The sequence below is a fragment of the Jaculus jaculus genome, chromosome 6, assembly GCF_020740685.1.
Source record: "Jaculus jaculus isolate mJacJac1 chromosome 6, mJacJac1.mat.Y.cur, whole genome shotgun sequence".
Taxonomy (NCBI): Eukaryota; Metazoa; Chordata; class Mammalia; order Rodentia; family Dipodidae; genus Jaculus; species Jaculus jaculus.
This window is the reverse complement of record NC_059107.1, coordinates 144,011,706-144,035,824: the sequence shown is the minus strand read 5'-3', so window position 1 is coordinate 144,035,824 and position 24,119 is coordinate 144,011,706. Positions and strand designations below refer to the sequence as shown.

General features: G+C 40.4%; 1 protein-coding gene and 1 pseudogene across 6 annotated transcripts in view; one reads left to right on the top strand and one right to left on the bottom strand.

Annotated features, from left to right (window-relative positions):
- The window catches only part of Ano4 (anoctamin 4), a 429,439-nt gene that overhangs the window by 42,290 nt on the left and 363,030 nt on the right, over window positions 1-24,119 (bottom strand). For all 6 annotated transcript variants that reach the window (XM_045153480.1, XM_045153481.1, XM_045153482.1 and 3 more), the window contains 2 exons: window positions 5,637-5,719; window positions 1,542-1,682 (listed from right to left, as the gene is read on the bottom strand). In XM_045153480.1, coding sequence (XP_045009415.1) covers window positions 1,542-1,682; window positions 5,637-5,719 — 224 coding nt within the window. The remainder of the gene's footprint in view (window positions 1-1,541; window positions 1,683-5,636; window positions 5,720-24,119) is intronic.
- Window positions 18,156-18,526, top strand: LOC123461699 (annotated as a pseudogene).

The window sequence follows — 24,119 nt, the reverse complement described above, 5'->3', positions numbered from 1 at the left end:
ATCTTAAAGATCTTGTTCTGCTTAATTATCAAAAGCTGAGTTTTAAGATGGGTGTGGTGCACACGCCTTTAATCCCAGCACTTGAGAGGCAGAAGTAGGAGAATCACCGAGAGTCTGAGGCTGCCCTGAGATTACATAGTGAATTCCAGGCCTGCCTGGGCTAGAGTGAGACCCTACCTTGGGAAAAACAAAAACAAAAATAAACAAACAAACAAAAAAGCTGAGTTTTAAAGCCAACCCCAGGGACAGACTTTGCCATTTGAGATTCCTTTCTTCATAGTACATTTTGCATAAACCTTATTTTCTGCTCACTTTTAGGGATATATTTCTCTAAATCTCAAGCATGAGCCCTTACTAGGACTGGGCAAAATAACAGTAGTATAGTACCAATAAAACCAAAATCTGCCCATATCTCCGTTCTACTACTGTTGTTGTGAGATGGGTAAACTCTACAGTGAATGTCAGACATTGTGGTGACATGCAGGGGAGGCACAAGACGCTGGGCCTGGAGTCAGAAGACGGGGCAGAGATTTGACTCAACTACTGGCCAGCAATGTGGGCAAGCTTGTCCCCTACATGGCTTCAACTTCTTGTGCTCCAGGACTATCGTCCATAAAATGGGAATCTAGGCGTGGTGTGAGAAATCAGACAATAACTACAAATGTGTGTGCAGAAGGCACAGCCCGACACAGCTGCTTACAAAGCGCCCGAGGAGGGCGTGGTTTGTAGGCAATCTGCTTCACTCTCATAGTTCTCTATATCTCTCCACTCACCAAGAGGAGTAGACTGTCTGGGCTCGGGGGTAGCCTTGTCCTTCCGAGGTTAGAGCTCTAGGACGTATTTACACATATCATTTGAAAAGAATAAGGGAGGGTACTACATTCCCTTTGTTCTGAAGCATTCTTTCTGATAAATTTACACTTGTGTTATTCAATACTCAATAATGTCAAAATTGATCATGAAATGACTTGTTTTTAGGAGAAGCTGACAATTCACGTCCAAGTTAGTGCCTTTTGAACTCATATGACTGTGAGTTAGCTGGGAAATCAATTTTAGGAGGTTATTTCTGGCCTTTAAGATAGATAGAAATAAAAACTTATTACATATTATGAAAGTGGGCATAGTTTTGATTATTATATTTGGCTTTGAATGTGTATCTGTATAGCATATGCTAGGTTATGACATAGAGTGACTTCTTACTGGATGAGCATGGTAAAAAGTTAGAAGACTTTTTGCAAAATTTTGGCATATTCTGTGTTAGACTTTCAGTTCCTTTCAGTAGGGAGCGTGGACTGTGTCAGGTGGGAAAACACGTGATCATCTGCACGCTTCTCTCCAGCTACTTAATCTTGGGGAGTCTGTTATTTCACCGTCAAACAGCAACAGGAATGCCATCCCTGAACACCAAATGAAGCCATGTGGATTAAATCACATACTGTGTAAAATATTTTGTTCAACTATACAAGTCCCTGACATGATTATTGTTGCTATACTATAGGTTGTACCTTAATAAAACTAGAGTGATTTAAAAAGTTTCAAACCATAAAAAATATCCCAGATGCAGAAACAATAAGTCTGCTGCATTTATCAGTAAATGCTTGATAAGGTTCTGGCTTCCCCGAGATGGGATTCATCCGCTCTTTCTTGGAATACTTGGCTTCAAACTGGGGTCGTATTTCTTCCTAAAAAAATACAAGCAGACATAGTTTTAGGTGCTGAAGAAGTTCTCACACAATAAGAAAAAAAAAAAAATCTTTACCCACACTATATAGCCAGGTCAGTAGTGGCCAAACTAATTGGTCAACAAATTAAGCGGGTGTGGAGATGCAGGCTTGAAAATGTGGAACCTGATCTTGAAGAGTAGACCTTAGATGGCATTCAAGATTTATTATTAAAAGCAATGTAGCACAGACTAACAGCTACTTTTTTTTCTGTTATGTCATTAAAATATGCCTGAAAAAGTGCAGTAATATTTTAAGAGACCACCTTTTCTGAAGCTCCAAGAAGGGTTTACTTTTGTTACCAGCCAGTGACATGGGTACCAGGACAAAGAAGGTTTCAGAGGAGGAAAATGTCCAGGCCATTTGTGACTTGTAATGACACCATCATTCTTAGGTTTTTTTTTTTTCCTTAAAAGATTTTACTTTTGTATTTTTTTAGGTTTAGGTAACAAAAACATGGTGAACCTAGATTTTAATAAACTTATGGGAGGCAGTCACATTAACTAATAGATATGAAGTATCCTCTTGTGATTGAAAACAAGGTAAAAATACTTTTCACATGCAGCTTAAATCGAGGCTCCTACGATTCTAAATCAAGCTGAGCCTTCACTTCTCTCTGAGCTACACCCCAGTGCGCCAAGCTTCTACCTAAAAAGCAGTGATGGGGTTAGAAAAGGGCAATCAGCCGGAGGGCATACTAGGTGGCTGGGGTTGAATAAGTACCCGCTCTATTTGAGTGCATTGGAGAAGGATGGAAAATGAGTGGAGACCGGGGAACTGGAGACTGAATAAATCCAGAAAGCGATGCTCATGCTTCAGATGAAAGCACTAATAAGAGCACAGATGGAGTCAACAGAGAAGGTCTGAAGAAAGCTGGAAAGATGGCTTAGCAGTGAAGTTGTTTGCCTGTGACGTCTAAGGACCCAGGTTCCATTTCCCAGAACCCACATAAGCCAGATGCACAAGGTGGCACATGTGTCTGGAGTCCATTTGTAGTGGCTGGAGGCTCTGGTGCATTCATTCACTCTCTCTCTCCCTCTCAAACAAATTAAATATTTTTAAAAAGCAGGTCAGAAGAATAGAACAATATGGGAATAGCCTCCCTGTGTAGGGAGATACAGCTGGAAACTGGCTCAGTTTTCTCTCACTTACTTTAGGCAGTTACACTTGAGGCTATATACAGACATAGCATCTTAGGCATCACTGGGAAACTCAGTTGACCAGGCTGCAAATATTGTCAAGAGCTCTTAGGCTAGACATCGAGGTATTAATTAGACTCGTGAAGTAAGGTCTAGGCATTGTCGGCTCACTGACGTCTTCACCTTACAAGTTCCTACATGAAGTTCTAACCCTCTGGTATGGTTTGAACATGAAATGTTTCTCACAAGCTTGTGTGTTGGGGTTTTTGTTCCAATCTGGTGGTGGTATTTTGGTAGGTTCTGGAGAATTCAGGAGGTGGGGTTGGCTGGAGGAAGGTCACTGGGGCCAAGCCCTTGGGGAGCATCCTCTCCTGGTGCACCTTCCTGTATAGCCTGTTTCTGCCTCCTTTCTGCTGAAAGGTAAAGTTACTCCTCCTAGACACCCTCCTGCTGCTAGGATGTTCTACATGCACATGACAAAAATAAACATGTCTTCCTCTTATTTTATTTCAGTTGTTCTGTCACTGAGCTACAAAATTTGAATAAAACAGTCCCAATACCACAGACTGTGGCTGTATTGGAATCAGAGTCTTTGCTGACATAATTAAGTTAAAATGAGGTAATAGCATGAACCCTAAGCCAACAGGACAGTGTCCTGATAAGAGGAAATTGGGAACAGAAATACGCAAAGGGAAGACACAGGTAAAAGAAGGGCAGCTACAAGCCATGGGAGGAATAGAACAGCCCCTTCTCTCATGGATCTTAGAAGAAACCAACACTGCTGACACCTTGATTTCAGACTAACGGTCTCCCAAACCACAAGTAAGTATGTGTTCACTGGGTAAACCACACAGTCTGTGTGACTATGTTGTGGCACATTTCGCAGACTGGTACTCTGGATGATGTCTATGGAAGGCATGAAGTGACTGTGGGCTTTCCTAAACAGCAAGATGAGAAGAGGCATTTCCACAGTGAATCTCAACTGAGAACTACAGCTTCCCATTGTAAGAAACAAGCTCCTTTAAGAAGGTATGCTGAGTGAAAGAACTGTTCAGTACCCAAAGCTTTCAACAAGGACTGGGGAGACAGGAGACCCTAGATTTACTTGGGATATGCCTACCACAGGGTACCCATATTATGAACCCATCACAAGGACCAATGGTGGCTTTTAGACTGGTTTTGTTAAGTTTATTTAAATAGTGCCACACTTTATAGATAAAGGAGAAAAATTTAGTCAGATATCTTTTCTCAGAGATTAAAAAAAATGTCTAGGGGTGAAGTAATTTGTCCAAGATAATATAATTCCTTGGTGGTGACTCCGAGTCCCAGGAAAGACTGTTTTCCAGCCAGAGTGAAACATTCCCATGGACTAATGTAAGCAAACACTACAGAATGGCCCTGCCATGGAGGAAGTCCTGAATGTAGCCTGACCGATCTCTGCAGACTCCCCAGCCTGCCCTAGCAGCTTCTCCAAACCCAGAAAGCCATTTCCTAAAGAATGCTTATGAAAACATGGGACAAGGCCTTATCAAAGAGCAAGAGTCACGGAAAATCCCACTGTTGTAAATCAAAATACTTGGTGATACATCTTAAATATACGCAATAAAGCAAAGATAAACAAAACACTACCCCAGCAGATTCATGGGAATAAGAAGCAACAGCCATTCATGACTTGAAGGAAACCCTCTTACAAGACCTCTCAAAATGGTCTCCCCTGCCAAGACTTTCATAGGGCTAAAATTTGCATAATTTGTGTTTCCAGATGATTTATTTTAATATGAAGAAATATATGCACATCTCTCCAGGAGACAAAACACCCACAAATAGCTGTGATTATATGGTTAGATTGAATGATTCATAGATGCAGGGAGGTTCGGATGAAATGAGATTCAGGATTGGTAGTAAATAAATAAATAAATAAATAAGAATAGGAATTAAGGTCCAGATCAAGCAGAATACAATGGAAAAATATGGTGACCGAGTGTAGCATAGATAGGTCAAGAAGAGTATCAGAACCTGACATATTAGCAAAAACTGCAGTGTAATTGACCTAGAAGGAGAAGGAAGAATAAAAGGTGAGCCTGCCCTCACTGGCAGCTGGGTCTGTAGTTGCTTTTCTATGTATCTTCACCCAACAAGGAGGCTACTGGGAGAGGTTTCTCCTCAGCATTTAGCACTCGATTTCACTCTGAGACTGTGCCCACCCGGGCACCATTGTGGGTACTGGGCTGATAGAAACATTTCCTTGAGTGGTTCTCATAGGAGGTGTGTTTCCACGAACAGTGCTGTAAAAAACATAACTTCCTTCTACTAAAGTGAAGAAAATGAATATTTAAGACAACCAAAAAGATTGGTACCACCAAATCCTGCACCCTCTATCTATACATGAAATGAGTCTCTATTCATGGGTGCTAATCCATTAAAGTACCAAAATGCAGCCCGGTGACTGGAATGGAACATTTGTCTACCATGCAAGCAGCCCTGGGTTTTATCCCAGTATGTAATTAAGAAAACATGTCAAATTCCCCCCTCTTGCTTATTTTTCTCTGTGAGACAAGGCTCATCATTTATCCCAGGCTGGCTCTGAAGTTGAGATCTTCCTGCCTCAACCTCCCAAATGCTGCAATCACAGTCATGCATCACCATACTCATCCGGATTCTTTTCATGTAACTTGAAACGAAGGCTCCGAAACTGCTTTCTGCTGTCACTCAGTGAGAGCGGCCACATTTCCCAGTGATCTGCTTTTGAAGCAGTTCTGAGGGAAATGGTACAAACCTCTTCTTCTTCCCAGTCTATCAAATCCCAGTCATAAGCAATCACTGCCCGTCGTCTTTTCCAGAATTCCAAGAAAACAGTCGCTGGAACAAGAGAGAAAGAAAAGGGCATTTTTTTTCAGATGAAATTAAATGCTGTTAGGTGTGTTATCAAATAACAAAGCCATTGCAAATAATGCCAGCTGCCTTAATAAAGATGCTCGAGTGTCGTTTAATAGGGGCCATTTTTGAGAATTACTGAGCTTTATTCAAACATAATGAAAAGTTTGAAATTTCACATCATTAAATTAAAATTGTTTCTGAGTTGTGACAGAACAGATTTAACGTGGTGACAAAGCCCTGAGATGAAAGAACACAGGAAACTTGGTTACCAGCACTCTCCTTAAGGACACAATAATTATCATTTTTTAAAGTAAAGAGCAGGTACAGACAGAAAAGTAAAACCAAAGCTTAGCAGTTCACATGCATTTGATTAACAGTCAGTTTCTTGCCCCCATGTTCTCCTCACAACAAATATTTACATGTAAATATATCTTAAGTCTATCCAAATATCTTGTTTCTTTGTATTTGACATAAAGTGTTTTAGTATTCTTATAAGAAATTAAAGTCCTTGTAAAGAACATGCAGTAATGCCTCCAAAATGTTTATTAATATCAGTTATATAATAATATTAAAGTCTTGATCTTAGTACACATATATAATTTTTGTTTTTTCTAGACAGGGTTTTGCTCTGGCCCAGGCTGACCTCGAAATCACTATATAGTCATCTCAAGGTGGCCTTGAACTCACTATGATCCTCCTACCTCTACCTCCCAAGTGCTGGGATTAAAGGCATGTGCAACCACGCCTGGCAAATATTTTTAATTTGCAATGAGAGACAAAGAGAGAGAGAGAGAGAGAGAGAGAGAGAGAGAGAGAGAGAGAGGGAGGGAGGGAGAGAAAGAGAGGAGAATAAGTGTGCCAGGGCCTCCTGATCCTGCAAATGAACTTCAGATGCATGTGCCACCTTGTACATTTAGTTTTACATGGGTACTGGAGAATTGAACCCAGGCCTCCAGGCTTTGCAAGGAAGCACATTAACCACTGAACCATCTCTCTAGTTCCTTATTCAGATTTTTACATAAGAGAGAAATTACTTCTGTTTGTTTTAATTGCTACTGAATGATGTTAGGTCTTTGCATTAAAGTGATCTAGCCTCATCTTATGAAGGTAGAAATTTGCTGTAGAGAAAGAGATCAAGTTGACTTGGTCCCTGAGATACTGAGTGGAAGGAATGCAGAAGGAGCAGCCTGTATTGCCTTCCCTTGCTGACCTTAGAACAATTTAAAGCCACAGACCTAAGACTTGATTAACTGTACTTATAAAACAAGATTTTACATATTTTCCTCCTCCCTTTCTACCCTCATCTCCACCTTGCACTATTACCTAATCTTCCCACAAATGAGGTTCACCTGAGGTGTTTAATGTCAATCCCAAAAAGTGATCCTCTTACGACATTAGTTGACACATCAGGAAAATCTGAGACGTCTTCCCTTTCAACATAGGGAGAATTGGGGTAGTGCTTATGGTGGGTAGTGTTCAGATATTGTGATCTCAGATTATCTGTGGGGTATACATTCCAGTACCCCACAGATGCTTAAAACTGGCTATATTGCCAAACCCTACATATTCTATGCTTTTTACTATTTATTTGCACTGTGGATATTAGCAACATTAATTTTTTAATTTATTTAGCAGATAATTTTCACCTTTTTACTCTCAAAGTATGTTGCGATCTCTCTCTGGCATACAAAAATGAATAACATTGCTACTAGTGAGCTTTGGGTTCATGATTAAGACCAACCCTCAATAAAAAGAAGGGTTGCTTGAATACATGCACTGCACTACTATGGCAGCTGGTCTAATAATGGAGATTGCTGTGGACCAGCAGGTCTGTCGGGCGGCTTTCAGACAAGATGGATATGCTGGATAGAGCATGGACAACTCATGTCCTGGGCAAGATGGAGGCAGGCCATGTGATATTTCATCAAGTTACTCAGAACAACGTGCAATGTAAAACGTATAGCTCGTTTATTTCTGGAATTTTCCATTTAATATTATTGTGCCATGGCTGGCCATAGGTCACTGAAATGGAATACAAAAGTGCAGTTAAGGAGAACTGTTCTTCCAGATCATTTTTATTGTTTTTGGATTAGAAACATACAGTTGAGATTATTGTCTTAGGAAGTTCATAAAGGACACAGAAGGTTCATGGCATAAAATGTCCTCAAGCTCACACTCCATTTAATTATTTCTTAAATTGAATACTTACCATTAATTGAAAATCAATTTGTAGCAGCCTATTATGATCTTTTTTTTACTAAAGCCATTTTTTTTTTCCATTTCTTATCCTCCTACTTATACTTAGATCACATTTCATAGCATTTACTGCAATTAGATGTGGCGATGGTCCACATGACATATGACATTTTTAGACTGAAGAATTAAGAAAGAACTAGGCCAGTCCTCCCCAAGCTCCCTTTCTCCTTGTGCTGGACCAGTAGAGAGGATTCCAGTTCCTCAGAAGGAGTTAGAGACATAAAATGGGAGGAGCGTATCCATCCATAGGAATGATAACATGGGAAGTGTTCCAGGGTCACCCACATGATCTGTGGACTTCCAGGAGGGGCTAGGTACTATAGCAGCTGATGTTACTCATACTAACATGGGCTTCTGTCTACAGAACACATTGAACTGTCAACATTCTAACAATAGGAAGAAGGAATCCAAGGAACTGCTCTCCCTTCTCACTAAGGCATTTGGAGAGTTTTGTGCAGAAAATCTCCCACCTCAGACGCACATCTCAAGTTCTGAGCTGTATTTCTTGATTACCGTCACACAGCTAGGAAACGACAGAGCCAGGTCCTGATTTCCTGGGTCTTAGTTACTAAGCTGCACTTTAATTTGGGAACTCAAATTTCTATTGATATGAGAAGAACTCCAAAGAAAACACAGAAGGCCTCCTTTTGCCATCTATGTGGGGACAACTTGCTGATCTAGTTATAAATACAAAAGGACTATGTCTCAGGTTTGTGGGTTCATTGTGTAAGCCTCACCTTTACTCTTTATCATTCCCTCGGATCTATAGCTTTCCAGGAAGCCTGGAAAAGCCCACACTGATACTAAAGGCTGCCAGGAATATAAAGCTACCATTTTCTTCTCTCTCTCTTTCTGTCTCTCTTTTTTGGCTACTAGTAACATAATAGATTTTGAAAGGCCTCATTTGATTCTGTATCTCTAAAATATCCACTTTGGAAGTCCGGAGAATTATGTCTACTTCTAGACATTCTTCCTTATTTTTGAAAAATTAAGAGGTTTAAAAGTCCTCTAGTATAACTTAAAAACATTTTGTTCATTTTTATTTATTTATTTGAGAGTGACAGAGAGAGAGAGAGAGAGAGAGAGAGAGAGAGAGAGAGAGAGAGAGAGGGAGGGAGGGAGAAAGAGGCAGGTAGAGAGAGAGAGAGAGAGAGAATGGGCACGCTAGGGCTTCCAGCCACTCCAGATGCATGTGCCCCTTGTGCATCTGGCTAACATGGGTCCTGGGGAATCGAGCCTTGAACTGGGGCCCTTAGGCTTCACAGGCAAGCACTTAACCACTAAGCCATTTCTCCAACCCTAGTATAACTTTTAACATTAACTTTGTAAAAGACTGAGTTTCATTTATTTATATAAAAGTAAGAATTGGAGCTGACCAGTGATAAAATGGGTACTACACATAGAAAAAAATCACTCTATTGACTGAAAGGGTATTCAGAAACCTAGTCAAGATTCTCCTACTGAGTCTGGGAGCATAGTTCAGTTGGTAGAGTGTATTCTCCACACATATGAGACTCCAGGTTCCATCTCCAGTACTGTAATGGAAAAATGAATGATTTTTATACTTTCCTGGAAGGTCAAATGGCTCATTTCACATACACAATCATTTTTATTTTTATTTTTTGAGGTAAGCCCAACAAACTGGCCTTTTCTATGGGGGGGGGGAATTGGTGTGCCAGGGCCTCAGTCACTGCAATCAAACTCCAGACGTGTGTGCTCCACTCCCTTGTGTGCATGTGTGACCTTGCACCCTTACATCACTTTTACACAGTCACTTTTAAAATACTTTATTTATTTATTATTTGAAAGAGAGAGAGTGAGAGAGAGAGGAAGAGGGAGATAGAGCGAATGGGTATGCCAGGACCTCCAGGCATTGTAAATGAACTCCAGACACATGCACCCCCTTGTGCATCTAACTTATGTGGGTCCTGAGGAATCAAACCAGGGTCCTTAGGCTTTGCAGGCAAATATCTTAACTACTAAGCCATTTCCCCAGTCCCACAGTCACTTTAAAAAATTATTTTATTTATGAGGGAGAGAGAGAGAGAGAGAGAGAGCACACCAGGGTCTTCAGCCATTTCAAATGAACTCCAAATGCATACGCCACCTTGTGAATCTGGCTTGCATGGGTACTGTGGAATCGAACCTGGGTCCTTAGGGGCTTCGTAAGCAAGCATCTTAACCACTAAGCCATCACTCCAGCCCACACAGTCCCTGTTATATCAAAACCAACAGGCTCCTTAAAAAATAAAATTGAAACTGCTGTCTCTTCCTTAAAAAATATTTTTATTTATTTATTTGCAAACAGAGCAAGATAGAATAGAGACAGACAGAATGGGTATGCTAGGGCCTCTAGCTGCTGCAAAGGAATTCCAGACGCATGCACCATCTTGTGCATCTGTCTTTACAATGGGCACTGGGGAATTATACCATGGTCATTAAGCTTTGCAGGCAAGTGCCTTAATCACTGGGCCATCTCTCCAGCCTGGAAATGCTCTCTTATTGATCTTGAGGCATGCTCTAGGGAATTCCTGCCTTGTCATGAAAATAATAAAAAGCTTATGGCTGGGGAGGTCATAAGTCCTAGGTGGGGAAACTACTACTGTTGTCTGGCTACATGGATATCTTATGCTCACTAAACTGCCTTCTAAATACTTATGTTTATGCCCATATAATAATGTTTCTCTCACTTTCGGTTAGAGAAGTTTCTCTTTTCAAATGGTGGCAGTCACTGGGAGACTCAAAACTCACCAAAGTGCTGAGAAGTGACAGTGGCATGTTCAGCACTAAATAAGAGAACTATCTATCACACTCTCCAAGGCTTAGGGACCATTGCAGAAGAGGTGGCAGAAATAATGCAAGAACCAAAGGAAGTGGGGGAGTGCGTATAATACTGTCTTCCAGACATAAAGTGGCCATTGTACTCATGGCCTCACAGTGGCCGACACTGCCTACAGAAGACCTGCATAATAGGAGGAAAATAATGATGACATCAAAACAGAATAGATACTGGTTGAAAAGAAGGGGTTCAGTGGAGGGTGATTTGGCAGGGAGGAAAGGAAGGTGATGGGGGGCTATGGTCATCATCTATTGTCTATATGATAGAAATTGCCCATAAAATTAAAAAAATAAAATTGGTAATATCATCAGATTAATTTTTCCATTCATTTATTACTTATTGAGAATTTTTACTCAGGGAGGCTATTGGAGAATAACAATAATGTGCTTCCCTAGAGCACATACACACAAAACAGAGAAATGAGGCCATTTCCTGATGGCTTAATTTATAAAAGATAAACACACACACACACACACACACACACACGGAACTTCTCTAAGCATCACAAGCTCAAAGCTATAAAGGCAATTAAGTACAAAAGTGAAGAGGAAATCACACACTAGTGAGTGACAGGGCCTGGAACACCCTAGAGGCTTGTGCACAAGGAAAGATAGTAGGTATCCCTCAGGTTTTGCTAGCTCTGCTGCAAAAAAAGCCAAAAAATATGTCTTCGTGCAATTGATATCATTATCAATATTAGACCATTTCATTCAGATATTTTTAAAAACCAAAGCAGGGCTGGAGAGATGGCTTAGTGGTTAAGCGTTTGCCTGTGAAGCCTAAGGATCCTGGTTTGAGGCTCGGTTCCCCAGGACCCACGTTAGCCAGATGCACAAGGGGGCGCACACATCTGGAATTCGTTTGCAGTGGCTGAAAGCCCTGGTGCACCCATTCTCTCTCTTTCTCTCTCTCTCCATCCTTCTCTCTGTTGCTTTCAAAGAAATAAATAAAAATAAAATTAACAAAAAAAAAAAAAACCAAAGCAGCCTATGCTTATAGTTTGATCATTCACAATGAGAGACCCTTGGCAGTAGTAAGGCAAGTGACTGTGAATGGGAGAATGAGGAGTTTTGTGAAGCATTCCAACATGTCAAAATGAGGGTCTAGAAAGGTCAGGGAAGTGAATATGTTTTCAGCACAAACTCAGTCACTGACTTCAGGATCCTCTCAGAAGAGGACGCATGTTTGCGTGGATGGTGACATCTTGCAACTTAGAGTCAAGGCTGAAGAACTTAAGTTTGTTAGAGTCTGATTTGCTGTAAGATATTTTAAAGGTATCCTGACACAAATCCAGTCTTTAGGGGTGGTCAATATATTGGGGAAAGATTAATGATTAACCAAGTTGACAGTATCAGTTCTCAGGAGCAGCTCCCCATTTTGTTTCTTCAACAGCTATTCATTGCATTCATTTGAAGTGCCACGTAATTTGCTGGATGTTTGGATTTTCATACTTCAACAACGTATGATGATTGATCGGAGTCACAAGATGCTGGCGCAGAAAGGAGCTCAAGATAGTCAAGGTGAACTGTTTTCTGCCACAATCTTATATTTTCACATTCTGTCTGACACATTGAGATGGAAAAGTTTGGAAGAGGTGATGTCTCTCCGGGTCAAGTTTAGCTTTGGGTATTCCAATAACATTTCTGAACTGGCAATGCCAAGGGAACCCCACCGGCCACTGCAGTTTTCTCGAGGGCCTAAAGTTCCCTGGGGACCTGTGTGGAGAGTATGCCTCCCACCCATAGGTCAGTGAACCACAGCAGACTAAAAATCTTTCCTTTTCCCCTTGAGGGTTTCATGACTACAGGATACTGAAATATCGGTTACCTGCACGCAGAAGAGATAGCGCAGAAGCGTCATGCCTGAGACACAAGAAATAAAGCGGCCTTTGTCCTGCACCAGATCACTGCTTTGAAGCAGTTTTCAGAATACACTTTAGGTGAGAGGACCAAATGATTATGCTATTGAATAGAGGGGACAGAGATTTGAGTGAGCACACTAAGTTATGCAAGGATTTGTGAGGCAGAGTACCAGAGAGGAGGGAGAACTTTCTAGACATTAAACTCTTGATATACCTGAGGTAAAACTACACTCACACTGGAGCTCTGTGAAAACTCTAGAAACGTGAAGGGAGAGCGGCAGTGAACAACAGAGGAGCAGATCACAAGGTAGAAGAACACGTGGAACAGTGAGAGAACTAGAGCAGCTCTGGCTTCCTCCCCTCCCCCACTGCCTGTGCCCAGCTCCAGCGAGCAGAGCAGCGGTCCCAGGACCCAGCCACGCCAACTTGAGCCAACAGCGGGACCCAAGCAGGAGCACAGTCCGGCAGCATCAGTGGCTCCAGCAGCGGCAGATCCAGTAGCGGCAGCTTCAGCAGCAGCAGTGGCGGATCCAGCAGTGGCAGCTACAGCAGCAGCAGTGGTGGATCCAGCAGCAGCAGCTTCAACAGCAGCAGTGACAAACCCAGCAGCAGCAGCTTCAGCAGCAGCAGTAGTGGTTCCAGCAGTGGGGGTGCCAATCTGCAGGGCCACAGTTGCCAGCCTTGGTTTGCCCCACAGGAAAAGGCAGTTCCCAGCTCCAGAAATCAGAACAGCAGCCCAATGACCTAGCCAGCAACTTAGCTGAGACAAAAATCATCCATGGTAACTGGGATTGCACTAGATAAGGGTCTCACTTGGTCACAGCTGACTTGGATCCCTCAACAGACCAGAAATCTTAACCTCTTGGTTGATAGAGGATATTGTTGTCATAATAACTATTCTTGCATAAATACTCAGTGCTGTTTTTGATTGAATGTGTACAGTGTTTAGTTAAATTTTAGAATATACCTGTATTTTATTCCACTCAGCCTACTTGAATACTCCCATAGCAGGGAAACTCAACCCCTAGGAACACCTTTGTAGATATTCTGAGAGTCTTAAGAGCCACACCTAACACCTTAAGCTCCCACCCTGAAGATATATAACATCAAATCAATTGATACAACTAAGAATACCCAGCTAGCTAGAAAATCCAAGCATTAACTTAATCCAAGATGCAAAAATATATATAACACAAGAAACACTAAAAAGCAAGACAATAAAAATCCACCTAAAAGTATTAATGCATCAGAAATGACCTCCAGTGAGAAAGAGTTAGAGGAAATGCCTGAGAAAGATTTCAAAAGAATGATTGTAAATATGTTCAAAGAAGTAAAAGAACAAATCAAAGGAATCAAAGAAGAAATCAAAGGAATCAAAGAGGAAATCAAAGAAGATGTAGGACACCAATTTAATGAAATAAAGAAGGCAATACAAGACATAAAAAAGCAAATAGAAATAATAAAGAAAACCAGTCAGAATTACTAGCAATGAAGAGCACAGTTAATGAAATAAAAACCTCTGTAGAAAATCTCACCAATAGAATGGATGAAGGAGAGGGCAGAATATCTAAGCTAGAAGACCAGGTGGCAGATGTAATACAGTCCAACAAAGAGAAAGACAAACTTATAGAAAAGAATGAGTGGGAATTTCAAGATATTTGGGACACTATGAAAAGATCAAATATAAGAATTCAGCGCATAGTAGGAGAAGAATTCCACTCCAAAGGCATAGTAGACGTCTTCAACAAAATCACAGAAGAAAACTTTCCCAAATTGGGAAAGAGGTGCCAATGCAGATACAGGAATCCTTTAGAACCCCAGCCAGACAAAACCTGGAAAGAACCTCTCCTCGCCATATAAAATCAAACTACCAAACACACAAACCAAAGAAAAAATATTGAAAGCAGTTAGAGAGAAAAATCAAGTTACCTACAAAGGCAAGCCCATCAGGATTATAGCAGATTATTCAACCTAAACTTTAAAAGCCAGAAGGGCTTGGAGTGATATATTCCAAGTTCTTAAATATAACAACTGTCAACCAAGGTTACTTTATCCTGCAAAGCTATCAATTCAAATAGATGGAGAAATAAGGACATTCCATGACAAAAGCAGGCTAAAGGAGTATTTGAAGACAAAATCAGCTCTACAGAAAATATTTGATAGAATCCTCCATGCTGAAGAAAAGGAAAAGCACACATATTAGGAACCTGGAAAAAATAAGGAATACTCAAATACTAGTTAACACAAGAGACCAAATGTAGAACCAGAACCACAAAAAAATAAATGGCAAATATAAATACACACCTTTCAATAATATCTCTTAATATCAACGGCCTCAATGCCCCAATGAAAAGACATAGGTTTGCCGACTGGGTTAAAAAGCAGGATCCTACAATTTGTTGTCTCCAAGAAACTCACCTTTCTACAAAGGATAGACATTACCTTAGGGTGAAAGGTTGGAAAATGGTGTTTCAAGTAAATGGGCCTAGAAAACAAGCAGGGGTTGCTATCCTAATATCTGACAAGGAAGACTTCAGTCCAATGTTGGTCAAGAAAGATAAGGAAGGTCACTTTATATTGATTAAGGGCACACTCCAACAGGAGAACATTACAATCCTAAACATATATGCACCTAACATGGGGGCTCCCAAATTCATCAAACAAACACTATTAGAACTAAGGTCACAGATAACACCAAACACAGTGGTGGTGGGTGACTTTAACACCCCATTCTCACCAATTGACAGGTCATCCCAGGAAAAAATAAACAGAGAGGCATCTGGACTAAATGAGGTCATAGGAGGAATGGACCTAACAGATATATACAGGACATTTCATCCAAAGGCTGCAGAATATACGTTCGTTTCAGCAGCACATGCAACATTCTCTAAAATAGACAATATATTAGGACACAAAGCAAATCTTAACAAATTCAGGGAAATTGAAATAATTCCTTGCATTCTATCTGACCACAATGGAATTAAACTACAAATCAGTAGCAAGAAAGGCTATAGAGCATACATAAAATAATGGAAACTAAACAATACACTACTAAATGATGAAAGGGTCAATGAAGAAATCAAGAAGGAAATCAAAAAATTTATAGAATCAAACAATAATGAGAACACAACATACCAAAATCTCTGGGACACAATGAAGGCAGTTCTAAGAGGTAAATTTATAGCCTTAAGTGCCTATATTAAGAAATTAGAAAGGTCACATGTAAATGACCTAATGCTTCACCTTAAAGCCTTGGAAAAAGAAGAACAAGACAAACCAAAAATCAGTAGATGGGAAGAAATAATAAAGATTAGGGCAGAAATTAATGAAATAGAAAAAAAAAACAATCCAAAGAATTAATGAAACAAAGAGTTGGTTCTTTGAAAGGATAAACAGATTGATAAACCCTTAGGAAAGAGAGAAGAGACACAAATTAATAAAATCAGAGATGAAAAAGGTAACATCACAACAGATTCCAGAGAAATTAAAAAAATCATAGGGAGATAGTATAAAAGCATATATTCCACAAAGTATGAAAATCTGAAAGAAATGGATGATTTCCTTGATTTATATGACCTACCTAAATTAAATCAAGATGAGATTAATCACTTAAATAGACCTATAACAAACATGGAGATCAGAGCAGTTATCAATAATCTCCCAACTAAAAAAAGCCCAGGCCCAGATGGATTCACTGCTGAATTTTACCAGACCTTCAAGGAAGAGCTAAAACTATTGCTTCTTAAGCTTTTCCAGGAAATAGAAAAAGAAGGAATTCTACCAAACTCCTTCTATGAAGCCAGCATCACCCTGATACAAAAACCAGGCAAAGATAGAACAAAAAAAGAAAATTACAGACCAATCTCCCTCATGAACATAGATACAAAAATTCTCAACAAAATATTGGCAAACAGAATACAAGAATATATTTAAAGATCATTCACCCTGACCAAGTAGGCTTTATCCCAGAGATGCAGGGATGGTTCAATATATGCAAATCTACAAATGTAATACATTATATAAATGGGTTGAAGGACAATCACATGATCATCTCATTAGACGCAGAAAAAGCATTTGACAAAATCCAACATCCATTCATGATAAAAGTCCTACAGAGACTGGGAATAGAAGGAACATATCTCAATATAACAAAAGCTATTTATGACAAGCCTACAGCCAACATATTATTAAATGGGGAAAAACTGGAAGCTTTTCCAGTAAAATCAGGAACAAGACAAGGGTGTCCACTGTCCCCACTTTTATTTAATATACTTTTGGAAGTCTTAGCCATAGCAATAAGGCAAGAGACACATATAAAAGGTATACAAATTGTAAAGGAAGAGATCAAGTTATCATTATTTGCAGATGACATGATTCTATACATAAAGGACCCTAAAGACTCTACTAGCAAACTGTTAGAGCTGATCAAAACCTACAGCCATGTAGCAGGATACAAAATAAATACACATAAATCAGTAGCCTTCATATATGCTAACAACAAACACACAGAGGATGAAATCAGAGAAACACTCCCATTCACAATTGCATCAAAAAAAAAAAAATAAAGTACCTTGGAATAAACCTAACGAAGGAAGTAAAGAATCTCTACAATGAGAACTTTAAAACACTCAAGCGAGAAATTGCAGAAGACACTAGAATGTGGAGAAACATCTCTTGTTCCTGGATTGGAAGAATCAATATTGTGAAAATGACAATCTTACCTAAAGCAATCTACACATTTAATGCAATCCCTATCAAAATTCCAAAGGCATTCTTCATGGAAATAGAAAAAACAATCCAAAAATTCATTTGGAATCACAAAAAACCTCGAATATCTAAAATAATACTGAGCAACAAAAATAAGGCTGGTGGTATCACCATACCTGATTTTAACCTATACTACAGAGCCATAGTATCAAAAACAGCATGGTACTGGCACAAAAACAGACATGTAGATCAGTGGAACAGAATAGAGGACCCAGATGTAAGTCCAGGTAGCTATAGCCACCTGATATTCGATAAAAATTCCAAAAATACTCATTGGAGAAAAGACAGGCTCTTCAGCAAATGGTGTTGGGAAAACTGAATATATATCTATAGAAGGATGAAAATAGATTATTCTCTCTCTCCATGCACAAGAATTAAGTCCAAATGGATTAAAGACCTTAACATCAGACCTGAAACTCTGAAACTACTAGAGGAAAAAGGAGAAACCCTTCAACATATTGGACTTGGCAAAGAATACAACCTCAGTTGCTCAGGCAATAAAACCACAGATTAATCACTGGGACCTCATGAAATTACAAAGATTTTGCACTGCAAAGGGCACAGTAAAAAAAGCAAAGATGCCTGGCCAGATCGCCGGATATCTGCTGAGTGACCCTTATAAGTCCTTCTTGATTCTGAAATGGAGTAAGTCCTGCTGTTGTTTTGTGACATTGAATCCAGAACCGTAGCCTGACATGGGATTGGAGGACGAAATAATGATGCTGACTAGATCTGGAGACTCCAAAAAGGAGGAAGAAGAAGAGGAGGAAGAATTAGTGGATCCCCTAAGAACAGTAAGAGAGCAATGTGAGAAGTTGGCGAAGTGTGTAAAGGGCCGGCAGCGTCTGGAGCTGGGTGATGAGCGCATGTCCTCCCATCTCAAACAGAAGAGGACTGCACAGAAGAGCTCTTTGACTTCTTGCATGCTAGGGACCCCTGTGTGGCCCACAAGCTTTTCAACAGCTTGAAGTAAATGTGCAGATTCACTCACCCCAGTTTTCATCGGCCTGGACATCAGGATACTTTGTGGGTTTGAACATGTCATAATAAAGTCCTATAACCAACAGAAAAAAAAAAAAAAAGCAAAGAGGCAACCTACAGAATGGGAAAAAATCTTTGCCAGCTATATATCTGATAGAGGATTAATATCTAGGATATACAAAGAACTCAAAAAGTTAAATAATAAGGAATCAAACAAGCCAATAAAAAACAGGGCTATGGAGCTAAATAGAGCATTCTCAAAGGAAGAAATATGAATGGCATATAAGCATCTAAAAAAATGTTTTACGTCACTAGTCATCAGGGAAATGCAGATTAAAACTACATTGAGATTCCATCTCACTCCTGTCAGATTGGCTACCATCATGAAAACAAATGATCATAAATGTTGGCAGGGATGTGGAAAAAGAGGAACCCTTCTACACTGCTGGTGGGAATGCAATCTGGTCCAGCCATTGTGGAAATCAGTGTGGAGGTTCCTAAAACAGCTAAAGATTATCTACCATATGACTCAGCTATGGCACTCCTAGGCATATATCCTAAGGACTCATCTTATTTACTTAGAAGTACATGCTCAACCATGCTTATTGCTGCTCAATTTATAATAGCTGGGAAATGGAACTAGCCTAGATGTCCCTCAACTGATGAGTGGATAATGAAGATGTGGCACATTTATACAATGGAGTTCTACTCAGTGGTAAAGGAAAATGAAGTTATGAAAATTTCAGAAAAATGGATGGATCTGGAAAGGATTATACTAAGTGAGGTAACCCAGGCCCAGAAAGCCAAGCGCCACATGTTCTCCCTCATATGTGGATCCTAGCTACAGATGATTGGGCTTCTGCGTGAGAATGAAAATACTTAGTAGCAGAGGCCAGTAAGGTAAAAAGGAGACATAAAGGGAAAAGAAAGGAAGGGAGGAGGGTACTTAGTAGGTTGGTATTGTATATATGTAAGTACACTGACTGAGATGGGGAGGTAATATGATGGAGAATGGAATTTCAAAGGGGAAAGTGGGTGGGGGGAGGGAGGGTATTACCATGGGATATTTTCTATAATCATGGGAAATGTTAATAAGAATTGTGAAAAGAAGAAAAAAAAAGAAAAGAGTCACATGGAGAGGACATTAAGACAAGGGGAAAGCGATAGGTGAGGGTACAGGCACTGATTGGAGTGGCGCAGGCCAAGCTGATGGGAATCAAGGAATGCTGGCTACTCACAGAGTCCAGGAGGCAAATGTGGAATGGTCCATCTTGCAGAACCCTCAGAAAGAACCAGCGCATTGGGCTGGAGAGATGGCTTAGCAGTTAAGCGCTTGCCTGTGAAGCCTAAGGACCCCGGTTCGAGGCTCGGTTCCCCAGGTCCCATGTTAGCCAGATGCACAAGGGGGCGCATGCGTCTGGAGTTCGTTTGCAGAGGCTGGAAGCCCTGGAGCGCCCATTCTCTCTCTCTCCCTCTATCTGTCTTTCTCTCTGTGTCTGTTGCTCTCAAATAAATAAATAAATAATTAAAAAAATTGTTAAAAAAAAAAAAAGAACCAGCGCATTGGTTCTACACTTCTGCTCCCCGGTACCGTAAGAGACTACATTTCTGCTGTTCAGCTCTTCCAGTTAGTCATGTTATAGAAGCCCTGATGGAACGAATAAACACTAAGAATCTAGCACCCAGAGTGCCCAACTTTTTTTTCTCTTTTTCTTTTTGAGTGTGTGTGTGTGTGTGTGTGTGTGTGTGTGTGTGTGTGCATGAGAGTGCTTGTATGTGTGTATGCTGAGAGACTGTGTGTGTATGCATAAGTGTGTGTGTGTGTGTGTGTGTGTGTGTGTGTGTGTGTATGCATAAGTGTGTGTGTGTGTGTGTGAACTGGACATTGAAGCCGGGTCCTTGTGTCTGCATAGCAGGCACTTTGCCTGCTGAGGCACCTTCCCCCTCCCCACCACTTCTCTCTGCGAGCTACACTTTTAAACAAACATTCCTCACACTTCCCCATACTTCCACATCTTTGCCTGGCAAAGGTGAGGCTTCTTTCCATCATTTTGTCAGGTAAACATTTCCTGCTTTGCTTTCTGCCTCGGAAAGTTGAATACATGGACTCGCTGTCCTGTTGTAGCTTGCATGTAACCTGTAGTGCAGTTGTTTCACTCTCACTGCACTGGGAGAATCTAAGACCTTATCTATTGTCCTGTGGTGATGAGAATGCAATTTGTTAAGATACTTAGATCTTAACTGACATGCACTGTTGAAGAGGAGTGATGCGGAAGACTTTGGAGTGACTAGAATCATGGAGTCCATGTCTGGCTTAGAAATTCAGACTCCATTTCTTCAGCTGCTGCCTGATTTTGGGTAAGTTGAACAAACTCTCTCAGCCTCCATTTCTTCATCTGTAAAATGGACATAGTAATTCCTTTCTGGTAGATTATGAGAAATTGATGAATATAATAAGGGAATACATCCTCGCATGTGGTAGATGTTTAGTAACTGCATACATTTTCTTTTTGAATACACAATCACTTTTTTTATTGGGCATATAGATAACAAAGGATCAAGACAGAATAAATCTCCAGAAACAAAAGACCTAATTATTACAACATTAGTTTTAAAGAGACAGATTTCATTTGCCAGTTACAGAATCATAGAAACTCTTTGAATTTGCACTAACCACCACCTTATCATTGTAACTGGAGAGCTCAGAAGATATTTCTTTATTTGTTTACTGGGGATAAGTTTTAAGAGCACTGTAAATGAAAATAAAGGACAAAAGAGGTGGACTCAGAAACAATGAATGGAGAAAGAGAATTTGTTTCCTGGCAGGTCTCTGCCAAAATCTAATTCCCTAATGACTTATTTTCCCCCTTAGGGAAAGAAGCTAATTTAATCCATAATTATTCTGTCTCCTGAATCCTGGTAGTGCTGAGAAAAGAGCGCCACCATGGCTTTACTTTGGAGTCCTAAATTTATTTTGTAACTCACAAGTCTCCAGGGACCCATGACGTCACACATGTATGAGAAGGAGCCAGCCCCCCATCCCCCCACCCCTGCCGGGCCATCCACAGGGACTACAAACTGGTTCCAAGTGGAGCTTATTGTATGGCTGGTGAGCACATGGAGCAAGTCAGTGCACATGCCATCAGCCCGTCCCCTCAAGGCTTTGGAAAACACTTATATCTGTTGTCATCAACTTGTCTCTAACAATTTCCTGAACATAGAGTGCATTTGTTTTCTTAAATGCTTCCACTTGTCAATCACAAGGATGATCCTGACACCATTAAACTGAGCTCCATTAGAGTTGACATGCTTTTATACACCAACACCATCCCAAAGCAGCATAAAGCGGGGCTCAGGGTGAACCCGACAGCTCTTCATCTGAAAGTTCAGACCTCCCAAATACAAGAGAATACACTCAGTGCCCACGCCTACTTTAGAGCAAGGGGGCTATGACTTGGGCTCTCGCATTTGTTGGCTTCTGCCTCTGTTTCTTCAGCTATTTCAAAAGAATAATTAATAATAGTACATTTCTTAGAGAGGCAGTATGTAGAAAGTTAATAAGATGAAGCAATGCTTATCATAGTGTTTACCTTATAGGAAGCTCTCAGTAAATATATGTTGCTGGAATAAATACTATTTTCGAAGTCTATCTTAGATTTTTGCAGGAGGCATATCTGTCTGTGCAAAGAAACACCTGGGAGAAATCCTTTTTCTCAAACTAGCACATTTCTGGGAATAGCATAGGATTTAAGCAGTAAGTTGTCAACCAAGTTGAAGCAATTCAGAGGGTGAATTATCCCAGGCTCATTTTGCCTGGAGTGGCCCTAAAATGTTCCCTTGTGCCCAAAGTTTATTACAGAACATCTATCAGAATCAGAATGCATGTACTTTTCCAAAACACAGGGCTGTCAGACATCCATTCCACCCACTTGCCACTTCAGAATTTTCTCAATTTCATGCTCCAGGCAGATACCACCAACCAACTGAGGCTAACAAAGGAACCAGATAAGACTTACCTTGTCATCCACCGTCTAAGCATTCTAACTTCTGCAGGAGGGAAGCAATCCCTTTTATATGGTGGGACCGGGGAATGAGCAGACTTTTTCTGTTTTATAGACAAAACTTTAATTCTATACAATCTCAGGGATTAAACTGTGGGTGGATAAACCTTACTTCAGTCAGACACTATATAAAAATTAGAAAAATATTAAATTGTGTCAGGGAAATTTGTGTTCAGTTATACTTGAAAAGAGCCCTGACACTATTCTCTGAACAGAAACATAACTCATTGCACAGTAAATTAGTGATACAAGGAATGGCTCACCATGGGCTATGGTGGGAACAACAACGATCTCTTCAGCCCTTGAACATGCTGAGATGAGGGTATAGATGACAGCCCTATCCCCTCCCTCCTTATTTTTGGCCATGATCAAGCTTTTCCAGTGTTCATGAGCATGCTGTCCAACTATTTCTATGTGTTGGGACCTGAAAAAAGGTTGGAAACCACTGGCTTAAGAAATGAGCACATTTCCCAAAGCCCGCTCTCTTGAAATGAGGGCAAAACTTAAGCATTTGGTGACATATCTTACCCTCTGATCATGGCTACTCTTACTAATGTGTTCTAAAAGAGCATAATGCACCCTTGTTCTCAGAGCTCAGTCCTGTGGCTGAAACTCTGGTAACGGGTAGCTCAGCTTCTCTACTCTCTACCATTAGGCACAGATGCATTAAGAAATAATTGCATTAAGTGAGTGCTTGTCACAAAGTCCACTAGCTGAAGTCCTACAGAAACCAGCCTACTCAGAGACAGGGCAGCTCTACATAGCTTGAGAGAAACCAGCCACAAGAGACCTCTTCTCTTGAAACTCCATAAATAACATGACTTGGTAATTTTTTTTCTAGGCTTCTTTCTGTTTGGAGTATATTTACATTTTCTACTAGTTGAATACCCACTGGCATTTATACTCTCTATTCTATATCTTTTCCACTAGCATTTTGCTCCTTTAAATTCTTATTCTTATTACTTTAGCCTCCTCCTAATTCCTCCTTGTCTCTACTTCCATCTGACTGTCCATCTCAATCTTTTTAACTCTCCTTCACTCCTCCTCCAACTGTGTATCTTTTGGTGTGAGCATGTCCTGCAAACTCACCATCTCTCTCAGTTTTTCCAGTGAATGTTTTTGAGCACAAGAGTCTGGCTACCCCTAACAGTCCCTCTCTGGGTAGAAATCTATCCAGGCCATCTCCTGGGTCACTCGTCAGCCTGTGGTTTGACCGATCTTGGGAAAGATGCTTATTCAGCTGAAAGTGATTTGAGTCTCAAAGTTCTAAACATGTCCCTTCAACAGAGCTGTGTCCGGAAGAACAATTTTCTTTTGATTTGACTATACAAGTCTCCTGGAAAGGACAAGGTTTTATGTTTGCCACATAACAAAAAAGGTCATCTAGATGAATCTATTGTATTATAAATAGATCTTTAAAAAAATGTACTTATTTGCAAGCAAAGAGAGATAGACAGGGAGAGAATGGGCATGCCAGGGTCTTTAACCACTACAAATGCATGCACCACTTTGTGCATCTGGCTTCATGTGGGTACTGGGGAATTGGACCCAGATCGTTAGGCTTTGCAGACAAGTGCCTGAGCTGCTGAACACTCTTTCCAGCCCCAGTGAATCTTG